At 43.9% G+C, this 26826-nt stretch overlaps 1 protein-coding gene across 1 annotated transcript in view; it reads right to left on the bottom strand.

The window, feature by feature from the left end:
• LOC126457893 (SET domain-containing protein SmydA-8) overlaps positions 1-26826 on the bottom strand; it is a 298024-nt gene that overhangs the window by 107848 nt on the left and 163350 nt on the right. Inside the window, exon 3 of the mRNA XM_050094563.1 lies at positions 18623-18886. Within this exon, the coding sequence (XP_049950520.1) occupies positions 18623-18886 (264 nt within the window). The remainder of the gene's footprint in view (positions 1-18622; positions 18887-26826) is intronic.

Raw genomic sequence — 26826 nt, 5'->3', positions numbered from 1 at the left:
TCTCCCCAATCCTATTCAATACTTCCTCATTAGTTATGTGATCTACCCATCTAATCTTCAGCATTCTTCTGTAGCACCACATTTCGAAAGCTTCTATTCTCTTCTTGTCCAAACTATTTATCGTCCATGTTTCACTTCCATACATGGCTACACTCCATACGAATACTTTCAGAAATGACTTCCTGACACTTAAATCAATACTGGATGTTAACAAATTTCTCTTCTTCAGAAACGCTTTCCTTGCCATTGCCAGCCTACATTTTATATCCTCTCTACTTCGACCATCATCAGTTATTTTGCTCCCCAAATAGCAAAACTCCTTTACTACTTTAAGTGCCTCATTTCCTAATCTAATTCCCTCAGCATCACCAGATTTAATTTGACTACATTCCATTATCCTTGTTTTGCTTTTGTTGATGTTCATCTTATATCCTCCTTTCAAGACACTGTCCATTCCATTCAACTGTTCTTCCAAGTCCTTTGCTGTCTCTGACAGAATTACAATGTCATCGGCGAACCTCAAAGTTTTTATTTCTTCTCCATGAATTTTAATACCTACTCCGAATTTTTCTTTTGTTTCCTTTACTGCTTGCTCAATATATAGATTGAACAACATCGGGGACAGGCTACAACCCTGTCTTACTCCCTTCCTAACCACTGCTTCCCTTTCATGTCCCTCGACTCTTATAACTGCCATCTGGTTTCTGTACAAATTGTAAATAGCCTTTCGCTCCCTGTATTTTACCCCTGCCACCTTTAGAATTTGAAAGAGAGTATTCCAGTCAACATTGTCAAAAGCTTTCTCTAAGTCTACAAATGCTAGAAACGTAGGTTTGCCTTTCCTTAATCTTTCTTCTAAGATAAGTCGTAAGGTCAGTATTGCCTCACGTGTTCCAGTGTTTCTACGGAATCCAAACTGATCTTCCCCGAAGTTGGCTTCTACTAGTTTTTCCATTCGTCTGTAAAGAATTCGTGTTAGTATTTTGCAGCTGTGACTTATTAAGCTGATAGTTCGGTAATTTTCACATCTGTCAACACCTGCTTTCTTTGGGATTGGAATTATTATATTCTTCTTGAAGTCTGAGGGTATTTCGCCTGTTTCATACATCTTGCTCACCAGATGGTAGAGTTTTGTCAGGACTGGCTCTCCCACGGCCGTCAGTAGTTCCAGTGGAATATTGTCTACTCCGCGGGCCTTGTTTCGACTCAGGTCTTTCAGTGCTCTGTCAAACTCTTCACGCAGTATCGTATCTCCCATATCATCTTCATCTACATCCTCTTCCATTTCCATAATATTGTCCTTAAGTACATCGCCCTTGTATAGACCCTCTATATACTCCTTCCACCTTTCTGCTTTCCCTTCTTTGCTTAGAACTGGGTTTCCATCTGAGCTCTTGATATTCATACAAGTCGTTCTCTTATCTCCAAAGGTCTCCGTAATAGGTTCAAAATGGTTCAAATGGCTCTGAGCACTATGGGACTTAACTGCTTAGGTCATCAGTCCCCTAGAACTTAGAACTACTTAAACCTAACTAACCTAAGGACATCACACACATCCATGCCCCAGGCAGGATTCGAACCTGCGACCGTAGCGGTCGCGCGGCTCCAGACTGTAGCACCTAGAACCGCTGGGCCACTCCGGCCGGCAGCGTAATAGGTCCTCTGCTTTTTAAAAAGTAATGTATTGAAGAGTAACTTCACACCTTTGTAAAAATAAAGCTTTAGCAAAATGTCAGTCTGGTTTCCAGACGGGTTGTCCAACGGAAAATGCTATATATACTTTCACTAAAGAAATATTAAATGCTCTGAGTAACCGGAAGTCACCTGTTGGGATTTTTTGTGGTCTATCAAAGGCTTTTGATTCTGTAAATCATGGAATACTTCTAGATAAGCTCAAGCACTGTGGTATGAATGGGACAGTGCTCAAATGGTTTAAATCATTCCTAACTGGAAGAGTGCAGAAAGTTGAAATAAACAGTTCACATAATATGCAAAAAACTGGTGATTTCTCAAACTCTGGAACAATCAACAATGGGGTGCAGCATGGTTCGGTCTTGGGTCCTCTGCTGTTCTTAATATGCATTAATGACTTGCCATTCTATATTCACGAAGATGCAAAGCTGGTACTTTTTGCCGATGATACAAGTATAGCTAATACACCCGACAGACAGGAATTAACTAGTGAAAATGTAAACGATGTTTTTTAGAAAATCATTAAGTGGTTCTCTGCAAATGGGCTCTCATTAAACTTTGACAAAACACAGTATATATAGTTCCACACAGTAAATGGAATGACACCATTAATAAATATAGACATCAATCAGAAATCGGTAGCTAAGGTAGAATATTCAAAATTTCTAGGTATATGCATTGATGAGGGGTTGAACTGGAAAAAAACACACTGAGGATCTGCTGAAACGTTTGAGTTCAGCTACTTATGCTATTAGGGTCATTGCAAATTTTGGCGATATACATCTGAGTAAATTAGCTTACCACGCCTATTTTCATTCTCTGCTTTCGTATGGCATCATATTCTGAGGTAACATTGAGTAAAAGAGTGTTCACTGCACAAAAGCGTGTAATCACAATAATTGCTGGAGCTCATCCAAGATCATCCTGCAGACACTTATTTAAAGAGCTAGAGATCTTCACTGTAGCCTCACAATATATATATTCACTTATGAAATTTTTTTATTAACAATTCGAACGAAGTCAAAAGTAGTGAACATGGCTACAACACTAGGAGAAAGGATGATCTTCACTACTCAAGGTTAAATCTAACTTTGGCTCAGAAGGGGTAAATTATGCTGCCACAAAAGTCTTTGGTCACTTACCCAATAGCATCAAAAGTCTGACAGATAGCCATATAGCATTTAAAAGGAAATTAAAAGAATTTCTTAATGGCAACTCCTTCTACTCATTAGATGAATTTTTGGATATAGTAAGTGTGTAATTTCCCAACCTCCACAAAGAAAAAAAAATTATTGAGTGTCATGCAATATTTTGTCTAATGTAATATCTTGTATAGACACGTTTTATTAACCTGACACGTTCCACATCATTACGAAATGTCGTATTCATGATCTATGGAACAAGTACTAATCTAATCTAATCTAATCTAATCTACGATTTACGTAAACGATCTGGTTGATGGTATTGACAGCGGCCTTAGACTGTTTGCCGACGATGCTGTAGTCTACAGGAAAGTAGTATCACACGAAAGTTGTGAACAAATCAATGAGGATTTGTAGAAAATAAAGGCGTGGTGTAATGACTGGCAGTTATCTGTCAACATTAGTAAGTGTAACCTACTGCGTATAACAAGGCGAAAATCCCCATTAATGTATGAGTACAAAATAAATTATAAGTCTTTGGAAGCGGCAACATCAGTCAAGTATCTGGGTGTGACTTCGAAATGATCTCAAATGGAATGATCAGATTACACAATTAACGGGTAAGGCGAAATCTAGATTGCGGTTTATTGATAGAATCCTGAAGCGATGCAGTCCTTCAACAAAGGAAATAGCTTACAATACGTTATTTCGTCCAGCCTTAGAGTATTGTTCGTCTGTATGGGACCCTTACCAGTTGAGTCTCATCCAAGAGATTGAGAAGGTCCAAAGAAGAGCGGCAAGATTCATGACTGGTACATTTAGCCATCACGAGAGCGTTACAAATCTCATAGAAAGTTTGTAATGGGACACACTTGCAGATAGACGACGCGCTAAACAGAAGGGGCTGCTCACTAAATTCCGAAGTACCGTGTTCACCGAGGATGTAGAGCATGTATTATTACCACCAACTTTCAAATCGCGTAATGATCATCATTCAAAGATAAGCGAAATTAGAGCTCGTACTGAGGCGTTCAGACAGTCGTTTTTCCCACGCGCGATCCGCGAGTGGAACAGAGGGGGGAGGGGGTGGGGGGAATATGACTTTGGCGCGAATTGTGCCCTCCACCACACACCGCTTGGTGGCTAACAGAGTGTATATGTAGATGTAGACGTCGAAGGTGCGGCAGCTTGACGTGTATGGACTCATCAAGTCGTTCGAAGTCCCCTGCAGAAATACTGAGCCATGCTCACAGCCGACCACAATTGCAGGATTTTATGCACGAACTGACCTCTCGGTTATGTCCCATAAATGTTCGAAGAGATTCACGTCATGAGATCTGGGTGGGCAAATCATGAGCTCGCAATGTCCAGAATGTTCTTCAAACCATTCCCCAAAAATTGTGTCCCAGTGAAATCGCGCATTGTCAGCCATAAAACTTCCATTGTTGTTTGCGAGCATGAAGTCCACGAATGGCTGCAAATGGTGTCCAAGTAGTTCAGCTGGACCAGAGGACCCAGCCCATTCCATTTAAACACAGCATAAACCATTACGGAGCCACCACCAGCTTGCACAGTGCCTTGTTGACAAGTCCATGGCTTCGAGGAGTCTGCGCCACACTCGAACCCTACCATCAGCTCTTACCAACTGAAGTTGGGACTCATGTGATCAGGCCACTGTTTTCGTGTTGTCTAGCGTCTAGCCAATGGGGTCACGAACCCAGGAGAGGCGATGTAGCGCTGTTAGCAAAGGCACTCGCGTAGTTCATTTGCTGCCATACCCCATTAAAGTCAAGTTTCGCTGCACTGTCCTAACGAATACGTTCGTCGTACGTCCACATTGATTAATGCGGTTATTTCACGAATTGTTGCTTTTCTGTTAGCACTGGCAACTCTACGCAGACGCCGCTGCTCTGGGTCGGTAAGTGAAGGCCGTCCGCCACTGTGTTGTCCGTGGAGAGAAGTAATGCCTGATATTTGGTATTCTCGGCACACTCTTCACACTGTGGATCTCGGAATACTGAATTCCCTAACGATTTCCGAAATGGAATGTTGCATGGTCTAGCTGCAACTACAATTCCGCTTTCAAAGTCTGTTAATTCTCGTCGTGCGTCGATAATCACGTCGGAAACCTTTTTATATGAATCACCTGAGTACAAATGACAGCTCCGTAAAACACTGCCCTCTTATACCTCGTGTGCGCGATGCTGCGGCCATCTGTATATGGGCACATCGCTATCCCATGAGTTTCGTCACCTTGGTGTAGATTAACTGGAAACTGGCACACCAAACCTTTGCTCCCCTCCAGGTGAATCAATTGTTACAAATACTGTTCATGAGCAACCTCCAATTTTGGGAACAGTGCAAAGGATGGTGTGGGTCGAATACCAATACTAACCCATGGTTGTAGATGACTATCACATAGACTATTAAATTATGTAATTACAGATTTAGTCAAGTGTGAGAGAGATTGATGTACGTTGTAAATTCGTTTAAATAGTTAGTACATCTGTATAGTGAAACGTATCTTGTACCACCATTATTTTTCATTTTTATTAATTCTTACGATGAAATAATTGATCTGTTATAGAACCATGTCCTAAATATGTATCTAACGTCAAACAATATGAACGCATATTGGTTGTAATTGAAAGACAGTATAGACGAGATATGTCAAAGATAAATTGTAAACTTCATTCAACTTTCTGTAAAACAAAAGATTCGGAAGCGAGGACTTCCTATTCTTAATACAGTTCAGATGTTGCCTAGGAGCCTAAAGGGAGTATACGTGATTGAGCTATGTAATTTATCTCATTTATTGCATATGTCATACTGATAGTAAGTTTGTCTCCATTGTTTGTAGAAACCTTTCAATAAAGATATTTTAATTTTATTGTATGAGTTTTATGTTGCAGATGATGTGTCAGGAATTGTGCACACATCGTTTGAAGTCAGAACGACTGATAGCTTTTCGCGTCGTGTCTTTTAAATACTACATTCTTAAGAACTCGAACCTGTATATTCTTTACTACGAAGTCAAAAGTAATACTTATCACCACTTTTTACTTGGAAGCCAGTTTAACACTTTCACGATTAAAAATGCTGTCAAACAACGATGATGGTGTAGTACAACAGCCACCAGTGCCTGATACATTAAAACAAAGACAATAAGAGATGGCCTGCAAGAAACAATGAAATTGGTAAAATACAACAAGATAACTGATTACTTATTGATGCGTGTTATAATAATTACCGCTTCGTACCATCACATTTGTGACGTATTTTCCCGAGGCAAATCTTTATTCATGCATTGCATAGTTTTTGCTCGATTTAATTATTTTTCTAACTTTATCTGCCAGGAAGGAAGGGTACGTTACAGTAGCTGCAATATCGGATAAAAAGTATCTGAAAACGCCTTTGTAATGTGGAATTCACCACTAAATGTCACGAGAGGTGGACATGCCAGTATAAAAGGAAACGGGAAGTACTGTGCTGCCAATATACAAGCAGTAACATCAGAATGGTTCGGATAGGAGAACTCAGTGACTTCGAATGTGGACTGGCCGTTGGATGTCACCAGGGTTACAAAGCCATCAGAGACATTACAACCCTTATCAAGCTGTCCAAGTCGACTTGTGGTGATGTGGAGACGCGAAGGAACAGCCACAGCTAAACCACTACCAGGCCCTACTTTCTGACGGGCAGGAACCGTCGAGCAGTGCGTAGGGTGATAGTAAAAAATTACATGAAACCAGCGGAAGGAATCACTCCTGAGTTCCATAGGGCTACCAGCAGTCCAACTACCACAACTTGCATAGGGCGTTCAAAGGAATAATCTCATAAGCCATACTTTTCTTTAGTTAGTGCAAGGCGATGCTTGAAGTGGTGAACGGAAACGGGTTATTCAGAGAGATTAATCACGCTATACCCTGTCGCAATCCGATGGCAGGTTTTGGCTTTGGCGAATGCCTCGATGCCATTACCTGCCATCATGTGTAGGGAAATCCGTGAGGAAGGGAAGAGGTGGTGTTACGGAGTTTAGGTGTTTTTCGCAGTTACCTTGCAGTCCCCTCAAAGCGGTTATAACAAGGTCAAGTACGGTGGGATATGGACATATGTTACAGAATTATGTACTGCATACACTGGAGGATGATTGTTACTGTTACCATGAAAATGCACAAAATAATATTTCATCTGCGGCTCAATGGTTTGTGAGAAATATCATTCCTGAAATGGACTGGTAAGTCCAGAGTCTCGCCTGAACCCAATCGAACACCTTTGGGATGAGAACGTCGACTTCATTCCAGACACCAGCGTCCAACAACATTACCTTATTTGATTTCGTCTCTTGAGGAAGAATGGGCTGTAAGTCTAAAAAAAATGGATCTGAGCACTATGAGACTTAACATCTACGGTCATCAGTCCCCTAGAACTTAGAACTACTTAAACCTAACTAACCTCAGGACATCACACAACACCCAGTCATCACGAGGCAGAGAAAATCCCTGACCCCGCCGGGAATCGAACCCGGGAACCCCGGCGCGGGAAGCGAGAACGCTACCGCACGACCACGAGCTGCGGACCTGTTTTGCCTTGAAATATTTTATTTATAGATGATTTCTGTATGCGCAATACTTTGTAAGCTAGCGTGCCAGGCAGTCTGTTGGAGCTTCTTGCTTTGTTCTTTTGTGTGAATTCAGATGCCCGTCACTGTGGTCCCATCACGGCCATGTGCCTCTTAAATGATTAGGAATTTGGTATTTCCGTAGCATTTTGCATAGTAATTCGTCTTTGTAAAATTGAGAGTCTTCGCAACACCTTTTGTCGTACCAAGTTCTAGTTAATGAGCCCTGAATTACTAAGGTTTTCTCTCATGCTGCGGAGGAATTTCTAGTTGGTTGAGTCAGTTTCGATATGATGCCAGTTGATTAGCGGTGGGAAAGGGTAACCCTTGCGTCACTGATGTGTGTTAGTGTGCTGGGAACGACTGAACCTGTAAATGTTTGTTTGACTGACTCGTTACCTGTATGTTATGTTATTCATATTGTTTCTGCTATTGTTTGTACCATTTCTGAATATATCCGCTATAATTCTTTAAATGTACGCAAACTTCCACCATTAGATCCTATATTCCTGAATATTTTGTCCTGGCTTCCATCGTATTCCGTGGGTAATGAACAAGAGTGCAATTATCTAAAGGCAATCTGGGTCTAAACCCGGACCGTGAGAACAATACGATCATATTCTTCCTTTTCTTTGCGCGCGGGTTTAGTCGAGCAGTCTGGGGCGCTGCAGTCATGGACTGTGCGGCTAGTCCCGGCGGAGGTTCGAGTCCTCCCTCGGGCGTGGGTGTGTGTGTTTGTCCTTAGGATAATTTAGGTTAAGTAGTATGTAAGCTTAGGGACTGATGACCTTGGCAGTTAAGTCCCATAAGATTCCACACACATTTGAACATTTTTTCCTTTTCTTTGATCCAGTTAATATGTAGTGAAACCAATATACACTGTCCAGTCACATTAATGTGACCACGCTGAGTGACCACCTTTTGTTCCGCGAACCGCTGCGCGATGTGCAGTAAGATAGTCGGAAAGGTTCCGGGAGGCACTGACAGGGATGTGGAGCCATGGCGAATCCAGTGCTGTGACCAACTGAGGTAGGTTCATCGACTGTGGAACCATGGCGCGAACAAGCCGATCAAGATGGTCCCACAGTTTCTCGACTGGGTTTACATCGGGGGAGTTTGGTGACCAGAGGACTACGATACACGCATTCTGGTGCTCTTCGAACCATGCACGCACACTGCGAGTTCTGTGAAACGCTGCATTTTCCTTCTAGTAGACGTCTTTGTCCCGAGGAAACGCAAACTGCATGTAGGGGTGGATATGGCCCCCAAGCATAGATGCATAATTGTGTTGAACCATTGTGCCTTCAGAAAGGTGCCATCACCCAGGGAATGCCACAAAAACATTCCCCAGACGAGAATGCTCTCTCCTCCGGCCTGGACACTTTGCTTTCAGATATCTTACTCCATACGCGCCAACTGCTGTCTCCATAACAGAGCATACAACGTAATTTATCTGAGAAGGCCACGTGTCGCAACTCAGTGGAGGTCCATTTCCGGTACTGAAGTGCAAATTCCAGCCTTCGTCGCCGATGAACAGCAGTCAGCATGGTTGCATGAAGCAAGCACCTGCTGCGAAGGTCCATACGCAGCGACGTTCGCTGAACGATCGTTGAGGAGACAGTGTTGGTAGCCCCTTGGTTCACCTGAGCGGTCAGTCGCTCAACAGTTGCACATCTACTCGCCCGTACACATTTCCGCAGACGTCGTTCACCTCTGTCATCAATGGCACGTGGTGTACCAAAGTTGCCTCGGTGCTGGTTTCGGCTAGCGACATTTTGCCACGCGTGGTATACTTTAACCACGATGGCACGCGAATAGTTTAAAAATATAGCCGTTTCAGATAAGCTTCCATCCTTGGGCAGAAAGCCAATAATCATGTCCTATTGGACGTCAGATAAATTGTTCTATTTCCGCGTTTAGAGAACGACCGCTCTGTTTTCCACGTCTCTCCGACACTAGTGATGCCACCTTCCTCCTGTGAATTGTTCTTGCACTTTGACATCGAACATAGGTGGTGGTGAAATTAATGCGACTTTATCGTGTATATTGCACGTCTTCATAACATGTCGTGTATGTCCACAGTTCGACCCTTTACGTTAAAATGGATGTTCTTTTTCAAAATTAAGTCACTATTTTGGCAGAAAAGTCAGAAATGTTATTGAGGTTCTCATGTAATTTTGCAAAAACAGACATAATGTCTTATGGGATAACAGCAATCAGTGATTTTATAATGTTACTTAAAATCCGTCTTGATTGCAAATTTTTTATTATTCATATGACCGGTTTCGGTTCATTCAGAGCCATCTTCAGATCTGGTATTTCAGTTACAGGAGTAACCCGTCCAAATCCAGCAACTTTCACATGCTACGTCACATGTAAGAATTTCAAATAGAGAATCTGCAGATTGAACAACACAAAATCTGAGAATCGACTTGATTAGGGCCAACGCCACTGTAATCGTGCAGTGGAATCACTGCACGATTACATCTTACAGGATATATCACACCAGCACTTCTCTTTTAGGTTTCTGTTCTGATATAAAGCACGCAGTGAGCAACGTTACAGGTGAGTGGTAAATCGTTCTCTAATCTGCCACAGTGCTGTTACGATTTTTGAAATGTGGTTAGGTACAGAACTGTACAAAGTACATACATCAAAAAAAGTTTTCCATCACCTCAGTTCCAAGAGTTCCGGAACTTCTACAGAAAATTGGAATAGCGATCGACATAACCATCATTTCCGCCCTTTTTATTGCTCATGAAAACCACACATTGCATGTTGTACCACCATACAGCGACGCCTTCAGAGGTGGTGGTCCCGACTGCTGTACACATTCAGTACCTCTAATACCCAGCAGCACGTCCTCTTCCATTGATGCATGACTGCATTCGCCGTGGCATACAATCCACAAGTTCATTAAGAGAGTGTTGATCCAGATTGTCCCACTCCTCAACGGCGATTCGGTGTAAATCCTTCAGAATCGTTGGCGTGTCACGCCATCCATAAACAGCCCTTTTCAATCTATCCCATGCATGTTCGATAGCGTTCATTTCTGGAGGACATGCTTGCCACTCTAGTCGAGCGATGTCGAATCTTGTAGGAAGTCATTCACAAGATGTGCACGATGTGGGCGCGAATTGTCGTCCATGAAGACGAATGCCTCGCCAATATGCTGTCGTTATGGTTGCACTATCGGTCGGAGGATGGCATTCACGTATCGTACAGCTGCTACAGCGCCTTCCATGACCAACAGCGGCGTCCGTCCGTCCCATATTCTGCCACCCCAAAATGGCAGGGAACCTCCACCTTGCTGCACTCGCTGGACAGTGTGTGTAAGGCGTTCAGCCTGACCGGGTTGCCTCCAAACACGTCTCCGATGATTGTCTGGTTGAAGGCATGTGCGACACTCATCGGTGAAGAGTCCGTGATGCCAATCCTGAGCGGTCCATTCGGTATGTTGTTGAGCCCATCTGTGCTGCGCTGCATGGTCTCGTGGCTGCAAAGACGGAACTCGCCATGGACGTCGGGAGTGAAGTTGCCCATCATGCATCCTATCGCACACAGTTTGAGTCGTACCACGACATCCAGCGTCTGCACGAAAACCATTATTCAGCATGGTAGCATTGCTATCAGGATTCCTCCGAGCCAAAATCCGTAGGTAGCGGTCATCCACTGAAGTAGTAGCTATTGGGCAGCCTGAGCAAGGAATGTCATCGGCAGTTCCTGTGTCTCTGTATCTCCTCCATGTCCAAACAACATCGCTTTGGTTCACTCCGAGACGCCTGGACACTTCCCTTGTTAGAACCCTTCCTGGTACAAAGTAATAATGCGGACGCGATTTTGACCGTCTAGGCATGGTTGAACTACTGACAACACGAGCCGTGTACCTCCTTCCTGGTGGAATGACTGGAACTGATCGACTGTCGGACCCCTCCGTCTAATAGGCGCTGCTCATCCATGGTTGTTTACATCTTTGGGCGTGTTTAGTAACATCTCTGAGCAGTCAAAGGGACTGTGTCTCTGATACAATATCCAGAGTCAACGTCTATCTTCAGGAGTTCTGGGAGCAGGGGTGATGCAAAACGTTTTCTGATGTGTGTATATTTGTGTAGTCAGAAACGTTATTCGGTGCGGGTTTTTCGTTAACGAATAGTAAAGTAATTCCGTTACGAGTGACGGTTTTCTCTTTTGTGCATTTCAGCACGTCGTACTGATTGAAATTTTGGTGGATGCAATACTTTTTTGTTGTGCTTAAAAATTTCCTCTTTAGTCATATGCAGTATTAATCTTGATAGGATACAGCTGAATGCTGAAGGAATTTAAAGGATTTAAATGACCAGTATGAGTCACATTCAGTTTTATAAAATAATATCTAACTTTCAAGCTCGCCTTACTTACTGTCGGATAGGGTATAGTCCAATGTCGCTTCACTTTCTGCTCCGGCGGCAGGACCATCCAGTGTGTAGTCCTTGTCGCATAGAAATTTTAGTGCGCCACAATTTAATTGTATTTTTTATATGTATATTCACATAAGACGCAAGAAGTTAGTTTACCAATTGATCTGTCGCCCATTTTAGCAGGAAATGAGAGGGCAGTCTGGCTTGCTCCTTGTCATCAATGTGGCTGGCTCATCCTTGTTTTATGTAAGTGATCACATTGTAGTGAGTTGCTTTTTTACCCTTCATCCCATCGTTCAATTAGAATTTTGATAACATATTTTAACAATGACTAAGTTAAAAATTTTACGGTCTTCATGGTTTGTGGGCAATCGTGACGTGAAATGGGAGGTATTGTTAATTACATGACATTACATGTCACACATTTTTAGATTTTGCTGTTTTACCATATTCGTCTTGGAGTACTTTACCAATGGAGCTAATAAACTAGTTGTTGAGCGTCCTAATTGCAAAAACACAAGCACGCACGCACACGCACACGCACACGCACATGCACACGCACACGCACACGCACACACACACACACACACACACACACACACACACACACACATACGCACATGCACACGCACACACATACGCACTCACAAAAACCCGCGCCCGCGCACGCACATGCATGCATGCACAAACACTCGTACGAAGAAGAATAAGTTTTACTTGCCAATCCCGGAAGTTCTCTCTGACAATGTTGTGGCGTGTGACGTTATATGTACGCAGAGTGGGTTGGAACAGGATACTGACAGTGTTTCTTCTGATTCTGTATTACTTTTTCGAACGTACAGCGCGGCTGCATGATACTTGCTTTTCGCAAAGCCTTGGCAGGCATCCTCAACTTGAAAATGGCACCTGTATCTTTTATTAAAGACGCCTACGACCGTTTGCATGTGCAAATATTACAACAAAATTTCTGATTGTTGGTTAACTTTAAGTTGAAAGTTTGAGTAACTTAACTGGAATGGTAACGGAAATAAGACGTTGCTGTGAGACAAAGAATGTTATGTAACAACAACATTTTATTTAATAAAATCATGAAAATAAATCCTTGACCACTCACTTTACTTAATGGTACGGTTATATGGAATGCTGGTCTGTCATCAGTGATACAAAAAAAAAGAAAAGCAATTTTATGCAACCTGACTATATGTCCTAACTAAGATGACTATAGGAGCCATCCCACAGAGCGTCTATACTCAGCAGCGTCTCAGCAGGGAATCTTAACCGTCTCTCCTCGTCCGGGGTCCACACACGGTGGCCGCAGGGTCTCAGAGAGTCTGCACAGCGGCTATCTGCCAACCTAACGGGGCCTGGTAACGCGCGGGGAACTTATGTCTCTCTGATCCAGTGCAGTCGCACTCTACTTGATACAATGGTTGGCTAAACTGCATTTCCACATTCACAGAACCCACAGCAGACAGCCCACCCATTCGTCAGCAGACGACCTGCATTCACATTTGCAAACTATGCTAAGAGTGATAATATAACATAATTCCGGATTAAAATTCCCTGAGTGTCGGAAGTCCACCCAGGTGTGTTTTGAGCATGTGACTCTGGTAACGAGCCATGTAGCGGCTCACACGGAGCCGTTTTATTACACGATGACAGGGAGATCTGTAGCGTAATCCTATTACACGGTGACAGGGGGATCTATAGCGTAGTCCGATTGCTAAGTTAGGTTACTTTCCCGTTGTTTACCTAAATCGCTTAAAGCTAATGCCAGTATGGTTCCAGTGAAAGGGTTTGGCAAACGAGTTACTTCCCCAATGCGAGCATGTACTCCAGTTACGTCGTCGTCGACGTGACGTTAAACCCTGAAGTTCTTTTGTTTCTTCTGCAGAGCGCAATGGCGGTACGGCGTCAGTGAGAAAGTTGTTTAGGGACTGATAATGTGGTCCAATGCAATAAGCTTCATGTCCTGTCGGTCGCTAAAGCTCTTGCTCGCTACGCGCAGACTATAAGTCGCACAGAGAAAATGAACAGGACCTTTTTGCAGGAAATTTAATGTTGTTTAATGTTATACTGTGATACAGTCTCGTTGGAGCCACGGTTTTCCAGTTATTCAAGGAAAACAAAATCAGTTTTGTACGCTTTTCTTGAATAATTCGGAAACTGCGGCCTCTAGCGCAAATCTATCACAGTGCAATTTTAAGCACATTATATTTCGTACGGAAAGGTTCTGTTCATTTTTTCTTTGGGGGATATAGTTCGTGTGTAGTGAGAGAGAGAATTTGAAAATCTTGTTTGGGGTACCTGAAGTCATTGCGGCTTGCATAAAACCCATAGCTAGGGGCAGCTGAATCCCCCCGTATTGGCCTCATGTAACTTCTCAAAAATAGGCAGATAATTCAATGTTTTGTGGGAATTACATAATGAAAGTATTTCTGTTTCGTACACTGAATGGCAACTCTCTTTAAGTGTCGATAGTAGCAAGTTAATGTCCATAATAAATAGAAAGAGGCTGCTGAATGCGTATGTGCATCCAAAGTGCGACAACATTTTAAAGTGCTAATGCAGTCACATCGCACCATTGCAGGGTCTATTCACGGAGGATAAGAAACAGGAACGAAGTAGAAATTAGAAAAACATTGAATGATGCCCGTAAAAAAGATTGATCAAACAGGCGGTTACGTCGTAATACGAGACCTTCCCCCACATGAGAATAGCTGTTCAATGGTACAGTCGTGGGCAAAACGAGCGAGACCCCTCGCCTTTTCGTTATGCTGATCCGCACAGTTTTAAAGTCTGCTACACAGCATAACAGGCAAGGAGACGAAGTGCTACCAACATACTATGCACAGGCGTGAAACTTAAAAACTATCCTAAATTTGTCAGACTGTTTAGAGTCATGTGTAAGACTATATTAATGCTGATTAGTGTGTTAACCACAACACCTAAATATAAGATATAAATGAAAGAAGAAACGCTAATTAGTACGAACTGTACTAATAAAAATGAATTTCAGCTTATCGAGATAACATAACTGTTTTAGTAAGACAAAGTAACCCAGATCGTTACGAATTAGCAAAATATTATGCCCATTCGGCCGCAAAATGGTCTGTGTCAACGTTCAGACCAGTCATATTGGGTTACCGTTGCTGACTTACCAGGGAGCAAATTTAGCAATGCGTGAAGATTCATAACGAAATTCAGTTAAAAATCATTCAGTGCCACAGTTAAGTCAGTTCAATTACTGACAGAAGCGGAAAAACGTAGGCAGTAACAAGTATAAAATTCTACAAGAGTTTCATATCGACATCCACAGGGCGCCGGTAAGGAATAAAACGTATTGTGGGCGCTAGAATTTCTCAAAATTCCTTTACTGATAGTCTATCTGTCTCCATCGAGATTAGAACTAACCAGACCTCCCTTGAAGTAGCAAACACCTTTCACTACGCTAGCAGACAACCCAGGCAAACAGCCCTCTATTATTACCCCAGACGTGAATAAGCCGGCAATTTCGCAATGAAAATGGCAAAATGATCAGCAGTTTCTGTTGCATAGAGCTTTATGGACTCAAAAACATGAATTGCCTACCTTTTGTCACCAGTTATGTGACAATCATTCGGGATGTTTATCGAAATAACAAAAAACTTTATTAGCGAGTAAATTTAGTAGGATAATTCTGCACCACCCCAGGAAATAAACGGCGACGTAGCTGCCAAACGCATTCTAAAATGTTTAGAATTCTCCATTAGACGTGCCACAGCCAGAAAACATTCATTAGCCGAAGTTTTCCTGAAGGTAGCTAGCAATGGGAATGCCCGCACATCTAAAACGTGGTGGCATTCATAGTGGGATCTGAATTACCACGTGTATAGGCAAATGGATTTTATTTGCATTTCTGTAAACGTAGGGCAAAGGCCTTGCCACAGTGGATACACCGGTTCCCGTGAGATCACCGAAGTTAAGCGCTGTCGGACGTGGCCGGCACTTGGATGGGTGACCATCCAGCCGCCATGCGCTGTTGCCAGTTTTCGGGGTACACTCAGCCTCGTGATGCCAATTGAGGAGCTACTCGACCGAATAGTAGCGGCTTCGGTCAAAGAAAACAATCACAACGACCGGGAGAGCGGTGTGCCGACCACACGCCCCTCCTATCCGCATCCTCATCTGAGGGTGATACAGCGGTCGGATGGTCCCGATGGGCCACTTATGGCCTGAAGACGGAGTGCTGTGCTGCTTTTTTCTGTAAACGTGATTTGGATCGAAAGCGTAGCAACGATTAATATGCTGATGTATCGACTGCAACTGGAACATGTCGAATAAAGAGTAGCGGGTGTTATTTATGCGGCCCTCATCTTCAGTAACTGTGGTAGCTATTTTCGTTGTTAGGATTTCGTCACGTAAATCGGTAAAAATGGAACCTTACTAGTCTCACTTTCTTGACCGTCTATTTGTCTACCCAACCCTTACAACTCTTTTACCTCGAGTACGGGTGGACATAAGAAGCGGAAATGTATCGCACTTCCTGCGGTATACGGTCCCTTGGTGGTGTATAAAAGTGAGCTATGTCAACGTAATCTAAAGATACGGCCGTTTATGTAAAGAAAATTTACGCGAAAGGTCAAAAAATGGCTCTAAGAACTATGCCACCAAACTGCTTAGGTCATCAGTCCCCTAGACCTAGAACTACATCAACCTACCTAATCTAACACACATCCTTGCCCGGGGGAGGATTCGAACAGACGGCGCAAGGACCCGCACGGTCCGCGATGTGACGCCGTTGATCGCACAGCTAACCCGCGCCGAAAGCTGTTAATATGATCTGGTGTTACTAGAAAGTTATTCACTTCTGGTGAATGATTTTCTGCGCAGTCCACTTAAGAAAGAATAACTAAAATACAGGGTGTTACAAAAAGGTACGGCCAAACTTTCAGGAAACATTCCTCACACACAAATAAAGAAAAGCTGTTATGTGGACATGTGTCCGGAAACGCTTACTTTCCATGTTACAGCTCATTTTAGTTTCGTTAGTATGTACTGTACTTCCTCGATTCACCGCCAGTTGGCCCAATTGAAGGAAGATAATGTTGACTTCGGTGCTTGTGTTGACATGCGACTCATTGTTCTACAGTACTAGCATCAAGCACATCAGTACGTAGCATCAACAGGTTAGTGTTCATCACGAACGTGGTTTTGCAGTCCGTGCAATGTTTACAAATGCGGAGTTGGCAGATGCCCATTTGATGTATGGGTTAGCACGGGGTAATAGCCGTGGCGCGGTACGTTTGTATCGAGACAGATTTCCAGAACGAAGGTGTCCCGACAGGAAGACGTTCGAAGCAATTGATCGGCGTCTTAGGGAGCACGGAACATTCCAGCCTATGACTCGCGACTGGGGAAGACCTAGAACGACGAGGACACCTGCAATGGACGAGGCAATTCTTCGTGCAGTTGACGATAACCCTAATGTCAGCGTCAGAGAAGTTGCTGCTGTACAAGGTAACGTTGACCACGTCACTGTATGGTGAGTGCTACGGGAGAACCAGTTGTTTCCGTACCATGTACAGCGTGTGCAGGCACTATCGGCAGCTGATTGGCCTCCACGGGTACACTTCTGCGAATGGTTCATCCAACAATGTGTCAATCCTCATTTCAGTGCAAATGTTCTCTTTATGGATGAGGCTTCATTCCAACGTGATCAAATTGTAAATTTTCACAATCAACACGTGTGGGCTGACGAGAATCCGCACGCAATTGTGCAATCACGTCATCAACACAGATTTTCTGTGAACGTTTGGGCAGGCATTGTTGGTGATGTCTTGATTGGGCCCCACGTTCTTCCACCTACGCTCAATGGAGCACGTCGTCATGATTTCATACGGGATACTCTACCTGTGCTGCTAGAACATGTGCCTTTACAAGTACGACACAACATGTGGTTCATGCACGATGGAGCTCCTGCACATTTCAGTCGAAGTGTTCGTACGCTTCTCAACAACAGTTTCGGTGACCGATGGATTGGTAGAGGCGGACCAATTCCATGGCCTTCACGCTCTCCTGACCTCAACCCTCTTGACTTTCATTTATGGGGGCATTTGAAAGCTCTTGCCTCCGCAACCCCGGTACCAAATGTAGAGACTCTTCGTGCTTCGTGTTATGGACGGCTGTGATACAATACGCCATTCTCCAGGGCTGCATCAGCGCATCAGGGATTCCATGCGACGGAGGGTGGATGCATGTATCCTCCCTAACGGAGGACATTTTGAACATTTCCTGTAACAAAGTGTTTGGAGTCACGCTGGTACGTTCTGTTGCTGCGTGTTTCCATTCCATGATTAATGTGATTTGAAGAGAAGTAATAAAATGAGCTCTAACATGGAAAGTAAGCGTTTCCGGACACATGTCCACATAACATATTTTCTTTCTTTGTGTGTGAGGAATGTTTCCTGGAAGTTTGGCCGTACCTTTTTGTAACACCCTGTATGCGAATATAACACATTGGCATATACCTGAGGTATTTCGTTTCTCGCTAAGTGGTGGCAGACGATGCTGTGGCGTCTTCGAAGCGCTAGTTTCTCCAGTGCTAGCTAGCTATCTCAGCACATCAGCTGAGCGAACTTGCATAGTATGTTGGTAGCACTTCGTCGCCTTGCCTGTTATGCTGTGTAGCAGACTTTGAAGCTGTGCGGGTCAGCATAACGAACAGGCGAGGGGTCTCGCTCGTTTTGTGCGAGCTGCGCTCGAAATCAGTGTGTTAGGAGGAGAGGTACCTTGGCGCCGCGGACGTCGGCGGTGATGTCGCACTCGGGCCGGTGGTCGAGGGAATTGGCGCAGTGCTGCGAGCACATGGGCCAGCCGCAGCGGTCGCAGCGCACGCACGAGGCCGCCTCCAGCACGACGTAGCAGCCCAGGCAGACGGCCGGCGTCGCCTGCGAGGGGCCCCACACCAGCGGCGGCTCGCGCAGCACCAGCTCGCCCGCCGCGATGTCGCGCGACGCGCACAGGTAGCGGCCCACCACCGCGTCCTGGCCCACCTGCCGGCACGCGCCAACGGTACACCACTGCACACACGCATACATGTACAGCGCGAATTCAGGTAACGGGCCACACTTCAGTTGGTGATTCCTCGTAGGACCAGAAACAAATAATTGCGTGTGGTGGCTTATACAGAGTCGTCAGAAACAGTCTCAAAAGCTTGTAAGGGTGTTGCCGGGTAGGATGTGCTGAGAAATTTGGCAGTTGCGCGAGCAACTCCATTACTGTCACTTGTTCTCGCGGGGTAGATAATAGCACACGAGACTGTTCGCCCTTGAGCTCAGGTTCGATCGTTATACCGTCCCATGTCCAGTTTTTGTATCGCTCCCTTGTTCGGTATTAGGAAACCAAACCAAGAACATCCGTTTCGAAACACCGTCTCTGCCGAACCGTTTGCGCACAGCCATCTGACTGGCTAACTTTAGTGCTAATTAACTCGGAAACGGCACAGTGTAGGACTGCCTGATTTTTTTCTTTAACAAACATATCTCCCACAACCTACTCTTCAACACGCTTACTAGCTTTTCAGCCTGTTTCTGACCACCCTGTATATATTATAAATGTGGATGTTTGTGAGTATGCGTGTGCGTGCGTGTGCGTGTGTGTGTGTGTGTGTGTGTGTGTGTGTGTGTGTGTGTGTGTGTGTATGTGTCAGAGAGCGAGAGAGAGAGAGAGAGAAAGAGACAGAGAGTGAGTCAGAGACAGACAGACAGAGAGACAGACAGACAGTGACAGATAGTTATTATGTTTGTTCCTCATTCAGGCTGAAACAACTGGACGGTTTTGGATGAAATTTGGGAGGGAGATAGTCTATATCCTGAATTAACACAGAGACTATCTTACACTGAAGCGACAAAGAAACTGGAATAGGCATGCGTATTCAAATACAGAGACATATAACCAGGCAATATACGGCGCTGCGGTCGGCAAGACCTATATAAGACACGAAGTGTCTGGCGCAGTTGTTAGATCGGTTACTGCTGCTACAATGCAGGTAATCAAAATTCAAGTGAATTTGAACGTGATGTTATAGCCGGCACATGAGCAATGGGGCACAGAAACTCCAAGGTACCGATGAAGTAGGGTCTTTCACGTACGACCATTACACGAGTGTACCGTGAATATCAGGAATCAGGTAAAACCTCAAACCTTCGAAATCGATGCGGCCGGAAAAAGTATCCTGCAAGAACGGGAGCAACGACGACTGAAGAGAATCGTTGAACGTGACAGAAGTGCAACTCTTCCGCAAACTGCTCCATATTTCAATTATGGGCCATCAACAAGTGTCAGTAAGCAAACCATTCAACGAAACATCATCGATACGGGCTTTCGGAGGCGAAGGCCCACTCGTGATGACTGCGTGACACAAAGCTTTACGTCTCGCCTAGGCTTGTCAACACCGACATTGGATTGTTGATGACTGGAAACATGTTGCCTTGTCGGACTAGTCTCGTTTCAAATTGTATCGAGAGGATGGACGTGTGCGGGTATAGAGACAACCTCATGAATCCATGGACCCTGCATGTCAGCAGGGGACTTTTGAAGCTGGCGGAGGCTCTGTAATAGTGTGGGGCGTGTGCAGTTAGAGTGATATGGGACCCCTGATGCGTCTAGATACGTCTCTGACAAGTGACACGTACGTAAGCATCCTGTCTGATCACCAGCGTTCATTCATCAACTGGGCATTCCGACGGATTTGTGCAATTCCAGCAGGACAATGCAACACCCTACACGTCCAGAATTGCTACAGAGTCGCTCGAAAAACACTCTTCTGAGTTTAAACACTTCCGCTGGTCACCAAACTCCCCAAATATCAACATTATTGAGCATATCTGGGATGTCCTGCAACGTCTTGTTCAGAAAAGATCACCACCCCTTCGTACTCTTACGAATTTATGGACAGCCCTGCATAATTCATGCTGTCAGTTCCCTCCAGTACTATTTCGACATTATTCGAGTCCATACCATGTCGTATTGCTGCACTTCTGCGTGCTCGCGGGGGCCCTACACGATATTATTCAGGTGTACCAGTTTCTTCGGCTCTTCAGTGAATATGGGCCGATTCAGCTGCCCTACCTATGGGTTTTACGCAGTCCACAATGCCTTCAATACCATGTGCATAATTTTCAAATTCTCTGGATCAATACGTGCAAACTACTAGTACTACAGAAAAACTGAGCAAGGCCTCTTTGTAGGAAAAGTAATGTAATTAAACTTTTTACTGGGATACATTTCTCCTACAAGTCATAGTTTTCGAATTATTAAAGAAAAATGTACAAAAGTGACGTTCAAACACGTTTTCTTGAATAACTCGAAAACTGTGGCTACCAGTCGAAACATGTCCCACTACCAAATTTAGCTGCATTAAATTTCCTACAAAAAGGTCCCGCTCATTTTTTTCTGCAGGACTAATAGTTCGCACGTAGGCAGCGAGAGGATATGAAAATCTTGCACATGGTTTTTGAAGTCATTGCGGTTTGCATATAACCCATAGGTTTTGGCACCTGAATAACCCTGTATAGAGCTAACTACAGTACCAGAGGGGTGAGGGGTGGGGGCGATTGTCGAGGTCCATATACATGACACTGATTAGACCTCTGACGACGTACGCTGCTCCCGTCTGGGGATATGCAGCTCCTGCACGACTGCGCCGCCTGCAGATCATACAGAACAATGTGATACGAATCATTAGCAACGCTCCTCGCTACACAAGCACAGTGGATCTTCACAAAGAATATCCTCAAGGAAGTATTCAAAAAACACGCCACACGACTATACAGGAACTCGAGACACTCGAACAATCCTTTCATCCTTACTCTGGGAAACTACGATCACAAACATAGGAACATAGGTTGAAGCATAAGCGACCAAAGACACTACTAGTTAGTGCATAACCACCTATGGCAAGCTAACATACACCAACAAGCGACAAACGTCGGCAAGCCCCTGCATATCAGCAACGTTGACTGGATATCACCAGCTGCTATTAGAGCCGACCAACAGGCCACAGCAGGGAAACCGACGAGCTCGCCCACTGACGCACAAACAAATCGCCAACAAAATCCTACACTGTGCATCCGATATATGACCTATCGGACACAAAAGCGAAGACAAACCTAACTGTTGTACGTTACAGACGCTGATCGAGAGTTCAACACCGGCACTCAGCGGCAGCCAGCGAGTAACAACACCGCACAACGTAAAAGGTATCGACATGCATGATGCCCACTACTAACAAAGCCTACCCTTGCATGACCTGTCGCAGGCAGCAAGACGTCCGCTACTGCTCTTACCACCCGACCTAACTAGCGCAGAGGTTATTCTCCCTTGGCTCTTGCCTTGGCACTTTTTTTCCTCTGCCCTTTAAACCGCTAACCTTCGTTCGACCTCGACCCAATCCATCTCCAGATGAGCGAATATTAATGGTTAACCTTAACCAGACGTACGCAAGCATCGCAGTACCCACACCCTGCGACACCTCACTTTAGTGAACACTATCCCTTTATGCAGAGATGGCCATAGACCTTTTGAGTTGGCCATTATGTCGGTGTGGGCGTGGAGGGGCACCACCTCTATAAAATTTAAAAAATCAAAAAAAAAATCGGTGGGGATGAAAAAAAGTTTTATTCATCCAGTATTTGAGAATGAGGGCACTTAGTGACTTGAAACAAACTAGGCATGAATGGTGGGCTCCATGTGGTTCCCAAGTCGTGCAGCGACCGTGAACCGTAAAATTACCAAATATCCAGCAGCCAGTCGCAAAATCATGTTTTATTTATACTTTTTTGCAAATCGATTTCAAATGATTAACAGCCATCATCGGTGCTTTCAACCAACATGTGCCCTGATTGGTTTACATATAATCACACACACACACACACACACACACACACACACACACACACACACAGAGACAAGCACACAGCACTATACATGGTGTGCTTTATCCACCCATGACTGCGATAAAAACGCAGAGGGCAAGATTTATAATTTGCATCACTCCGTTACCTTACGCCGAAAATTACATTCCAAGCCTTGAACACGCACCCTGCCTCCACGTAACGTCACGTGATGCCAACTAGCAGTCTCCAGAGCGACGTAAGTAGTTCAAACAGTGAAGCACAAACAGTTTAGTGTGTTTGTCCGCTGAATGATTTACTCCAAGCTCCTCCCACACCACTGACGGCGACTGTTGCTCGTACTACGGATTCGCTTTGGAGTACTGTGTTGCTCGGTTTCTTGATTGCTGTTTCACAACGACTACATGTGTGGATTAGATATATACTTGGTTGCTTTATATAAGTATGGGGTGCACCACGTCACAAAAACGAGGAATAGCCCAAAAATCATATCCCAAATACTTCTGAAATGGCTGGTGATACAATGCCGCTGTTGTCAGAGAAACGTTTCGTAACCAAAGCCCCAAAACTGCAGCTCTCATACACATTTCAATGATCACTCTGATTTTTATTTGTTTTAAAAAGTCATATATTATTACAGTGGAACAATACCACCTGACCTTAACAAAGTGAAACTGGAGAACATTTGAATGTAAATGACATTATTATTTTTTACAGGATTCCAGTACAAGCAGTCCAGAAACCATTGCTTTTTCAAATTGTTTCTATACTCCAAATGTCATTTCTGGCTATAAACAATCAATAAACTAATGTTCTGCATTATGAAGAAAAAGGGGATTGTCCTTCTGATATGGTTTTCGAGACGCAAACCTCTAGCTTTAGGAAATGCTTCCAGTCTGTCATGCATGGAAAGATGCACACGTTGTAGCGTCTTATCAGATATTTCAGCGCAGGCAGCAGTAATATGTCTCCTCATAGCACCTGCTGTGGATGGTACGTCCTTGTAAACAATACCTTTATCTTTAACCTGACTGAAAGAAATATAAGGAAATCAAAGATACAGAACGGGTCTGCCAAGGCACAAGTTACGTTCGTCCAATCCAATGATTTGGAAACATTAGTTTCTTGATGATTGCGCCTGCAGTGAAATATGTGTACTGAAGAACGTTGTAAGCTTCCAGTATCAGTGCTTGAAACATTTATTGATTATTACGACAGCTGTTTCAGAATATTTCCGTTTTTAAGTACGTCTACGTAGTCCTGGCGCATATATATATATATATATATATATATATATATATATATATATATATATATATATATATATATATATAACATCTGGTGTGACCGTATCTGGCGAAATTCTAAAATATCGATTTCACGTTGATTCTGTGCTGATTTATACAGTGTAGCGTGAATATTTCCTGTAATGTTTTGACAGTTCACACCACAGATGTAAATATTAAAGATCTATGGTGTGAACTGTCGAAATATTACAGAAAATAATTGCGATATTATATAGAAATATTACGCCACACTGTATAAATCAGCACATAATTGACGTGAGATCGGTAGTTTAGAATTTCACGTTAGATATAACAAGAACAGTCGCCAGATGCAGACACACCACATGTTGTAGATACCTAAGGACAACGTAGACGAACTTAAAACTGGAAATCTTCCGAAACGGCTGTCGTAATAATCAATAAATGTTTCAAGCAGTGATACTGGAACCTTCCTTACAACCTGGAAACATTCGGTGAAGACAAGCTGTGATAGGTCATGCACTGCGCGCTGGCACTGCGCGCAGTACGGCTGTCAAGCTGACATCGCGTGTCTTCTAATACGTATTTCTTTTTTTAACGTTTGCCATGTCACTCCAAAGACAAAAATCTCTTATGTGCGATTTAATAATTATTGTACAGGGTTATTACAAATGATTGAAGCGATTTCACAGCTCTACAATAACCTTATTATTTGAGATATTTTCACAATGCTTTGCACACACATACAAAAACTCAAAAAGTTTTTTTAGGCATTCACAAATGTTCGATATGTGCACCTTTAGTGATTCGGCAGACATCAAGCCGATAATCAAGTTCCTCCCACACTCGGCGCAGCATGTCCCCATCAATGAGTTCGAAAGCATCGTTGATGCGAGCTCGCAGTTCTGCCACGTTTCTTGCTAGAGGAGGTTTAAACACTGAATCTTTCACATAACCCTACAGAAAGAAATCGCATGGGGTTAAGTCGGGAGAGCGTGGAGGCCATGACATGAATTGCTGATCATGATCTCCACCACCATCGGTTTTCCAATCTCCTGTTTAAGAAATGCCGAACATCATGATGGAAGTGCGGTGGAACACTATCCTGTTGAAAGATGAAGTCGGCGCTGTCGGTCTCCAGTTGTGGCATGAGCCAATTTTCCAGCATGTCCAGATACACGTGTCCTGTAACGTTTTTTTCGCAGAAGAAAAAGGGGACGTAAACTTCAAACCGTGAGATTGCACAAAACACGTTAACTTTTGGTGAATTTGCTCCACGAATGCGTGAGGATTCTCTACCGCCCATATTCACACATTGTGTCTGACCACTTCACCATTAAGAAAAAATGTTGCTTCGTCACTGAAAACAAGTTTCGCACTCAGCGCATCCTCTTCCATGAGCTGTTGCAACCGCGCCGGAAATTCAAAGCGTTTGACTTTGTCATCGGGTGTCAGGGCTTGTAGCAATTGTAAACGTAAGGCTTCTGCCTTAGCCTTTTCCGTAAGATTTTCTAAACCGTCGGCTGTGGTACGTTTAGCTCCCTGCTTGCTTTATTCGTCGACTTCCGCGGGCTACGCGTGAAACTTGCCCGCACGCGTTCAACCGTTTCTTCGCTCACTGCAGGCCGACTCGTTGATTTCCCCTTACAGAGGCATCCAGAAGCTTTAAACTGCGCGTACCATCGCCGAATGGAGTTAGCAGTTGGTGGATCTTTGTTGAACTTCGTCCTGAAGTGTCGTTGCACTGTTATGACTGACTGATGTGAGTGCATTTCAAGCACGACATACGCTTTCTCGGCTCTTGTCGCCATTTTGTCTCACTGCGCTCTCGAGCGTTCTGGCGGCAGAAAACTGAAGTGCGGCTTCAGCCGAACAAAACTTTATGAGTTTTTCTACGTATCTGCAGTGTGTCGTGACCATATGTCAATGAATGGAGCTACAGTGAATTTATGAAATCGCTTCAATCATTTGTAATAGCCCTGTATTTTTAAATCGCCAGTTGCGCTAACACTGGAGACTCGCTTATACATTCAGTTTCGAATCGTGCGATTTTTTTTTTTTTTTTTTTTTTTTTTTTTTTTTTTTTTTTTTTTTTTTTTTGAGCTGTGTTTCTGGCATTGAGGCAGTGGACCTGCCGGACTTTTGCGTAAACAATTATACGAAAATGCATTCAGTCTACGCCCTGGCGGCCCCGTGGACCACACTAAAGACAGTTGATACGGCAGGATCAGCGTGTCCGCCCCTGTTCCACCTGCCCGATGTGTCAGCCAGCACGCTGCGCGTTACGCTACACAAACGTGACGTTAACAAGGAAACTATCGTACCTTGAAAGTCTGAAACGTAATAAAGATTATTTTAAACCAATTAAGATTATTTTAAAACACGGAGATATTTCTATTCTACCACTCACCAACATAATTTATCTGTAAAACTCATGACTGCTGTTCTTCCCTTATACATCATCAAAGTACAAAGATGAATTTCAGTGAAGGGATTAAAACGCTGCGTTGTGGAACATCTCATAACAATCACGTTGATAACGTGATCATTATGGTTTGTGCTATACGACTACTACGCAGTGAACATGTGGAAAGTGATATACACTGACCAGCCAGAAAATTATGACCACCTTCCTAATAGCCAGTATGTCAACCTTTGGCAGGTATATCAGCAGCGAAGCGTTGTAGCATGGAAGCAATAAGACCTTGGTAGGTCACTGAATGGAGTTTGCACCACATCTGAGCAGACAGGTGACGTAATTCCCGTAAAATCTGGAGAGAGGGGCGATGAGCTTTGACGCCACGTCCAGTCACG

This window comes from Schistocerca serialis, chromosome 2, assembly GCF_023864345.2.
Source record: "Schistocerca serialis cubense isolate TAMUIC-IGC-003099 chromosome 2, iqSchSeri2.2, whole genome shotgun sequence".
Taxonomy (NCBI): Eukaryota; Metazoa; Arthropoda; class Insecta; order Orthoptera; family Acrididae; genus Schistocerca; species Schistocerca serialis.
The sequence above is the reverse complement of the archived record's forward strand: the minus strand, read 5'-3'. Positions and strand labels throughout refer to the sequence as shown.